The following is an 8222-nucleotide window of genomic DNA, read 5'->3' as shown; positions in this document are numbered from 1 at the left end:
GGCCACTAAACACAAAGGGAGTGCTGGCATCAGGGAGCCATCGGTGCCTCCAGGGACAGTGAACTCGGACAAGGAATGGGACGTCTGCACAGCCTCAAAGTGTCTTCCCAGAAGTACCAGCCGCCCGCGAAGGGTGAGACCAACTCTACAGTAGCAAAACCTGGCGAGCGCCGTCTCACTCAGGCCGTCGAAGCCCGTGAGGGACGGCCGGTGTTAGCACCTGCTGGCGGGACACACGAGGGAGACACGGCACCGTGCGGCGCCCTTCCACTTGCTCCCGCCAAAGCTGCAGGCCTGACGCTGACCGCGACGAAACTCAGACGAAGCACATAGAAAGGCCTTTGGCAAAATCTTTCGGCCTCTCCTCTTTAAACACAGGGCCGGGCACACAGGGGAAGGCGGAGGGGCCGTTCCAGATTAGTGGGGGCTGTAGCGGGTGTGTGGCTCTGGGCTGCGTGCCGGGTCGGGGGGCGGCTACAAATGACGCACTGGGTCAACTGATGGATCCGGACATGTGCTGCGGCTCAGGCAGCAGAGCAGCTTCAGTGTTAAATTTCCTGATTTTTGATCATGTACAATTAGGGTTTTGTAAGAGAAGCCTTCTGCTCTGAGATACCCTGTGTCTCCGACCCACTCTCAAATGGTTTGGGAAAAAATGTGCGTGCGTCTGTGTGAGCGAGGGCAGAAAGCGAGACAATGACAACGCAAGCACAGCAAAGCACAAAACCACCAACTGGTCGATCTGATAAAGAGCATACAGAGTTCCTTGTGCTATTTTTGCAACGTCTCTTAAAATCATACAGGAATTAAAATATCTTCTACCCCGTGAACAAGATCGGGTATGTGCGTATCGCCTCTCCAGAGAACACCTGGGAATCCCTTCTGAGCAGGCAGGAAGAGAAGAACCCTACGAACGCAGTCCGACCCCAAAAGCAAGCTCGCACAAATGGCAGGCCTTCTGCCGCAGCACCCCGGCAGCCTCTTACAAATAAGGCAGCAAAGGACCGCCACCGGGAGGCTGGCTTTCCCGCCCAGGGGCCCTGCGCTGCTCCCATTTCTCTGTGTCCCGCAGAACAAAGCACTGTTTACTTCGGCGGCTGCCAAATTCATACTTTCAATGCCTCTCTTCCTTACGTTACAAGGACAGGGTGGCAACGTTCACTGTGCTGCTACCACGTGCTCCAGCACCGTGCCGCTCCGCTCGCACGACTGGTGACGCTGAACCCTCAGGATCACTCCGGGGGAAAGCCAGCTCCAGCTTCCCGAGGAGGGCACCAGGTTCTTTCGGGCCAGGTAAGCAGTCACACAGGTGCACATGACACCACGATGCAGCCACTTCAAACGCTCCCTGCTCCCCTATCCCGGAAGGCAGAGCTGCGGGCCTGATGACATCCCTTCGTAAAAGAACTTCCTGTGGCACGTGCTTGTTCTAACTTTTTTTCTGTTGAATCGCCGAAAGTGGCAGAGAGTGACTACAGTAAGTTTATACGAAGGAAACATTTTATATTTTTATAATTATTAGTTTTTCTGGATTACATACTGATTATGGACAAAACTCTGATCCAACAAGGCTGCGTTTTGGTTTCTGGAAATTAAATACTTATAAGTAGCTTGCTGAGAAATGAGCAAATGGAGAATATTTGCGTATTTTAATAAAGCGGACCATTCCATCAAATAATTCTTTAAGTAAATAACATAAATATTATTCAGGAAGGCACATGACATTTAGAAGCAATATTTGCCCATGTGTAACACTTTATAAGCAGCATTAATTGGTTCCTTTTGTAATCGCACCCAACAAATCTAGGTAATATGTGGGGAAAACACTAAAATTCACCTATACGTTGATTAGCCTCATAACAAAATTCTCTTTAAATTTCCAAATGTTTTCACCCTAATGTTTTAGATACAAAATTCAACCTAATTTAATTCACGCAGAAATGTTCTAAGTTACATTCGCAGCACACGGCAAGTTACAGCTATGCTTAGCCAGGACACGCTGCCATCACATTACCAGGCTGGTGGCCGTGCGGTGGCCGGAACGTTACCTGGCCATCCCATACAGGTTCTAGGACAGGAATGATGGAATCCAGACACTCGCCAGTCCCACAGCCACAGCTGGCACCTGTTCGTAACCCTAAATCCTCAACATACTCTCCAGTCAGTCACTACCCACTGCAGTTGGCCAGCAGAATGCAGCTTAGCTATCACCCTTATTCTAGAAGCCCCCCTAAAATGTTCCGAATCAACTCTGACAGTCATACACTCTCACTGGAAACAGAATATCACCCCTAATCAAGGAACAAGTAATAGTATGGGAAAAAGCAGCGGCAAAAGTAATTATCATAAATGGTGGCAAGACACACAGGATCCAGACGCCTAGCTCTCGCCATCGTGGCTGTATGGCCCTGGAAAACTAGCACAGCCTGGCCGAGCCCCAATTCACTCACCTGCAAATGGGCAACAATACATCCACCTCGCAAGGGTGCCGTGAGCACAGGCTAAACACCTGCTAACGGTAGCCACCACCGCCACTAGGTGGTGTGCAGTCACAGAGTGTGCTTCTGGAAGGGGCTTGGGAGCATTCTGGAAGGCAAAGGGCGTTTGCCAAGTTTCTCCTCTGGGTTAGGGTTCATCTACTCATTCCTCACAGCAGTCTTAGTAATCCCACCGAGACTGGAGCTCGAAGTTTAGGGACATGAAATGACAGCTCAGGGCCCCAAGGACAGACAAGTAAACAGCCATCCATCCAAATGCCATCTTTCCCACCCGAAGCCATCGTTTTCACCAGAGCCGCAGTGCATAGTGGGCACGCTGGGCCTTGCAGGGAGGGCGTCAGCCCCTTCGCCCGTGGAAAGGAGTTTCTGATCCGCCCGCGGACAGGCCGCCATCGGAGGCCGGAAGGAAGCGGAGCACCGCTCTGCGAGCCCTACCAGACACGGCCCCGGTCACCGCGGCTGTGCGGGGCCCGACGCCGAGAAAGACGGTGTGACGTTCTCCCTGAAAGGCGTCCCACGCCCATCACGCAACAGCTGGAACACGATCAGGGAGAATGAACGTCACTTCAAAGGCAACACGGTCGGGGAGAGACTGGACTTAAATCCTGCCTTAAACGCAGGCTCTCTCACCTGTCAAAACACCCGATTTAATAAAATCCGAAGAAGGATTACGCGCTGACAAGGGACGCAGTTGACGCAGTACAGCGAACGACAGCGGGAACGCCGCGGAGCCTCACCGCCGCCTCTCAGGGAACAGTGCGCCCAGAGTCCTGAGGGGGCTGGACGACACTTCCGGCCCCCAGGTCAGAGTCGGGGTGCCGAGACAATCTGCTTCCCAGCCCCCGCAGGGGCACGCGCTCCAACCGGGACTGCCACCAGGGCCCACCTCCTGGACTGGCACTGCGGACGACAAGGCCCCGTGCTGTCTGGAGACCGACCGCTGGAACCGAGGGGCCACCGCACGCGAACAATGACTTCATTAAACACACCAGACGCCGGTCCAGGTTAGAGGAAAGTGCGGGAAACGAGACTGACTCTCCAGAGTAATTCTCCAGGAAACCTCACGGAGACGATACGTAGTGCGTTTCTGTACTGAAACGATGTAAAGAAGTTCTGGGCCCATAGCAAAGTACAAGACGAACATGAATTAACATGTCAATTAATTACATTAGTTATAACCTGGGCACGCATAAACAATATCCTGCACAGGCACAACACACAAGGTCACCCCCCCCCCTAAGCGCTAAGCCCCCGTCAGAGCCTAACTGGCAGCCAGTTCAGCTCCGAGCTCACAGCACAGCCTGGGCACTGATGCCCCCTCTGCCACGGGAGAGAGGGACCAGCAGGAACAGAGGCGAACGTCAGAAACAAATGGGAGCGCACACAACACTTGACAGAACCATTTCCTCATGCGCCACTGATACGAGCACAATCATGCTCTCGAAAACAGTTCCTACCCACGAAAACAAAAATCCCGGCCGCTGGGGAAAGACTGTTTGTTCTAGCTCAGAGAGCTACACACGAGACCGTTATCCTTTGATACGCTGACGGGCACCAACGCGCCATGAGGAACTGTAGAATAAATCCCGATGGTGATTTAGGACGTGTTGGTTAGTTAGCTTACTACTTAGGAATTAGCGCTGAAAGCTACTCCGATGTTTGGCAGATGGCTAGTTTCACATACAACTCCTTCCGCCACGTGAGCACACGGCACCACCACGGTGGACACGGGAGAAGGCCATTCCCGACCTTGGCCCCACGGCCCCTCCCGCTTGTAACTCACGGGAAAAAGCCAGACGCTGACAGTGCTGAAACGCGGTCGAGACCGAAAGGCCAGACACCAGGAACTGACGAGCCCTTGCGTTCTCATCTAAAGGTTACAAACTCCTACAGTATTAAAATAGCTGGCGGACTACAGGCCATCTGCCGACCCGCGTTTCAAATCGCAATAGATGAAGGTGAGAAAAACAGGTTCGGGTGAAATAAAACAAGGGGTCCTGTTGACCATGGAACTACCGATTCATATCATCCTATCGAAAATTTTCTTATAGCACATTTTCGGTCCGCAAACTTAGAAATAAAAGCAATTAAAACTCAAGTAATCAAGCAACTTGCAAGCAGCTGTTCTCAACCCCGCACGGCACAGGGGGTGCCACACGTGGCCTGACATTCTCACGTGGACGGACGGCTGTGCCTGGGTGGCGTGAGCGTCACAGGTCACGCTCTCTCTCCGCTGCTAGCACCCTGCCACTGCAAAGTCAACGCCACGGGCGGGTGGGCTCTAAAAGCCCGCGTCTGCAGCTCCCCCACCTTCTCCTGCGACTTACGGACGAGCTGCGCACGGCCAGGAATCACACGGCCCGTCCGGCACTGGCTGCGGAACGCCCTGGAATCACAGCGAGAGACGAGCGCCCCGTCCCCAAGTCAGCGAAGACGACGGAGCGGGATAAGGAAGCGAGTACCCCACGGACACGTGTGGACAGGGGGACCGCCCGCGTGGGAATCTGTGCCGCACCGCGCTGACCTGAAGCCCTGACCCCGTGCGGCCCGCCGTGGAAAGCTGCACCCACGTGCCCTACCGAACGTGACCTACAAGGGGCACTGCTCACAAGCGGGGCCAGAAGCGAGGCATGCTCCGCTCCTGAAAGCGCGTGGGGCGGTCGTACGCGATGTCACTTTAGAACGCTGTTCATTCTTTTTTTTTTTCCAAACGGGGGACATCAGTTTGAAAAGAGAAGACAGGCAACAGACTTTGGAACGATGCTGCTCAAAAGCAGACACAACACATACGAACTGTCTCCAACCCCACCCCACTCCAGCGTTCACTGAATCTGAAGCTACATACAACAAAATTACCCGCTTTGTGGGTAAAGGAAATTTTATTCTTAACGTAAACTTGACGATTCTACCTCAAATTACCTACAAAAGGAAGCTAAAACCGAGAGCGGTCTAACGGAGGATCGCCGTGCGGGCCTTTCACGGGGCCTCAGAGTGGAGTGCGGGCCCCAGCTGGCGGGGACCGAAACGCCGGCTCTCACGCCGGCCTCCGGGCAGCAGGCGCCGGCCTACACGCCCGCGGCAGGAGCGTTTACCGTCCTCTCCCGAAGAGCATTCTCCAGAACCGGGACACTCGGTGCAGGGAGCACAGGTGCAAGAGGCGCCGGTGACCTCGTCAACTTACCCCGCCCGACAGCCGGATCACCCTGACTTTGGAGGTGACGTGCGGCCCGTCTCCGCTGCCGCTGTTGGCCCGGTGCATGACGGTCCTTTTCGCGCCCGGCTTGGCGTCCGGGGGCCGGCCCTGGAGGGCCGCCACGCGAGCAGTCTGCGAGGGGGGCGGCGGCCCCTCCCCGTCGGCGGGCTGTGCCTGCGGCGCTTTGTGCTGCGCCGGACCGGCAGGGACGGTCCTGGCCGGCCTCAGGTGCTTCAGTGGCTTCATCTGTTGTCCTGGGTACTGCATGTTAGCACCGGATGGCACAAAATTCGATGTTTTGGGCTGAATGCCGGAAACGGTGACATCCTGGTTTTTCACGAGAAGTCTGTTTTTCACATTCGGGCGGGCCTGGGCGCCCGGGAAGGGCAGCAGGGGGGTGCCGTTGGCGGGTGGCGGCGGCGGCTCGCCCCGCTCGGCAGGGGCCGGGGGCGCGCACAGCTGCTGCTGCGCCAGCCTCTCCAGCAGCTCCTTCTTCCGCGCCCCGGCCTGCTGCTGGCGCCGCAGCTCCTTCTGCTTCAGGATCTCCTCCCGGAGGCGCTTCTGCTCCTCGATCTTCAGGCGGTACAGCCTCGTTTCTTCATCCTCGTCGGGGAACTGCGGCAGAGAACAGGCGGGGGTTACTCGGCAGCACAGGGCAAGGCGACGGCTCTGCCTCATCTCAGCGAACTACGAGAACGCGAAATTCCTAAACCCCTTAGTTCAAAACCTGAAAGACGCTCTTCGACGTCTGCTTAGAGACCTTAAGGACGGTTCCCTCCTCCAGGGAGGGAGAAAAATGACGCGGCTAAAGCTAATTTGGAAAATCTTATCAGAATATTGGAAATGAAATAATGTAAATTTCCACTCATTTACAAATTTGAAACCAATTAAACCATTCATTTATGCTTTCAAAATGTATTTCCCATGGAAACGGCAACAGTGGGCGGCCAGGCTGTCACAGGTTTTATCAGGCACTTCTCCGAAGAACCAACAAAAGGTGGGTATCAACGACCTGAAAGGCCTGATTAGAACTATTGATTTTTTGTACAGAATTTTCAGCCTGATCTCAAACTCATTTGTCACAGAATAATTGGTTATAATGAACAGCACAAGTCAAACTCTCTGACCTTGAACTCGTGCACTCCCCTCGGAATCAAAATGCTGCCAATTGCAGTGTTGGAATATTAATGGTATATAAGGAATGCCTTTCTACGTGGCCCCAAACCATTCTCTAAGTCTATCAAAAAAACCTTTGAAAGAGTCCAGTAACTTTCAAAAAAACCATCTAATGAGGAAAGCTAATTAAAAGGTAAGCATCTATTAAAAATTGTAATAATTTTCTTTAAAAACGTAGTAGATATCCTCATCCACAGGTCGTTCAGTTCACAAAAGAATGTAATAGGATTTAATCTAGAGATCAGCTATTAACAAATAAACCTTAAGAATTTAGGAAATAAGACCAAAATGCAGTGGAAGACTCCGCTGGTAGCCCCAGAGCCCCGTGCACTTGACCTACAGGACACAGAGTTCAGGCCTTCATCATTTCAGAAGCGACTCTGACCACCTCGGCTACCTAACTGCCATGCCTAGGAGGGACTGGAAGGGGCAATCCTGCAGGCGGATGAGGGCTGCACGGGACGGGGTGGGAAGTCCACAGTGTTCCACGCGCACGGGGCACAGCATTCGACGGGCGGACGGCTGGGGGAACAGGAGCAGGCCAGAGGGCCCGCCGTCTCAAACACAGGAGCAGCCACTTGGATGTGTCCCCAAACAATCCAGAAGGAGTTAAAATATGTTTGAGAGTATAGGCAGATATACTCCTGAACAGAACCGTCTTTTATTATATTACAGGTTGGGTGAATGCAAGAAAATAAACCACATTTATCTAAGCAAAATAAACGGAAGACTTTTTTAAAAAAAGGTAAAAAATTTTACTCCTGGTCCCATTCTATGTGCACAGAAAATTGATAGCAATCAAATGAAGCCATTCAACTTACACAATGGCTACCTGCAAGTCCCAGTTCACGCACGAAGCCCACCTGGGTCCTGCAGAAGATGCTACGGGACCCTGCGTAAACCAGCCGCTAGGGAAGAAACAGCCAGACGTGGCTAGAGGTCTGCCTCAAAGGCCACTTCTGTCGTTTTATTTAGCCATTGTCACTATACTATAAAAGCAAAGTGTATGTGATTTAATTTTTCTGGACCAAATCAGTTTACATATATACAAGTTAGGAGCTAGCTATGTAAACCAAAACCGGATAAAATTTTAGCAAAGATTTCCTTTTTATAAACTACCCCAATCCAGTCTGTACACCTACATTATTTTTTCAAATACTGATTTTAAAACCAAGCCACCCTTCTTCTGATAAGATCTTATTAAACGGTAACAGGATATTTTGACTTTATATTTACGTTTCTCATTTAGTAACAGCGAAACCGCTATCTCAGTTTATCAGAAGAAAATCTGACCACTTCCCCCTCCCCACCGCAAATTTAATTGAGTGATAATGATAAGACTGTGCTAACTGGTT

The 8222-nt window shown here is 52.4% G+C and overlaps 1 protein-coding gene across 1 annotated transcript in view; it reads right to left on the bottom strand.

Moving 5' to 3' along the window:
- The window catches only part of RBM33 (RNA binding motif protein 33), a 124229-nt gene that overhangs the window by 37999 nt on the left and 78008 nt on the right, over positions 1-8222 (bottom strand). The window contains exon 16 of the mRNA XM_023536733.1: positions 5680-6306. Within this exon, the coding sequence (XP_023392501.1) occupies positions 5680-6306 (627 nt within the window). The remainder of the gene's footprint in view (positions 1-5679; positions 6307-8222) is intronic.

Source organism: Pteropus vampyrus, unplaced genomic scaffold, assembly GCF_000151845.1.
Source record: "Pteropus vampyrus isolate Shadow unplaced genomic scaffold, Pvam_2.0 Scaffold168, whole genome shotgun sequence".
Classification (NCBI taxonomy): Eukaryota; Metazoa; Chordata; class Mammalia; order Chiroptera; family Pteropodidae; genus Pteropus; species Pteropus vampyrus.
This window is presented reverse-complemented; position numbering and strand designations above follow the sequence as displayed.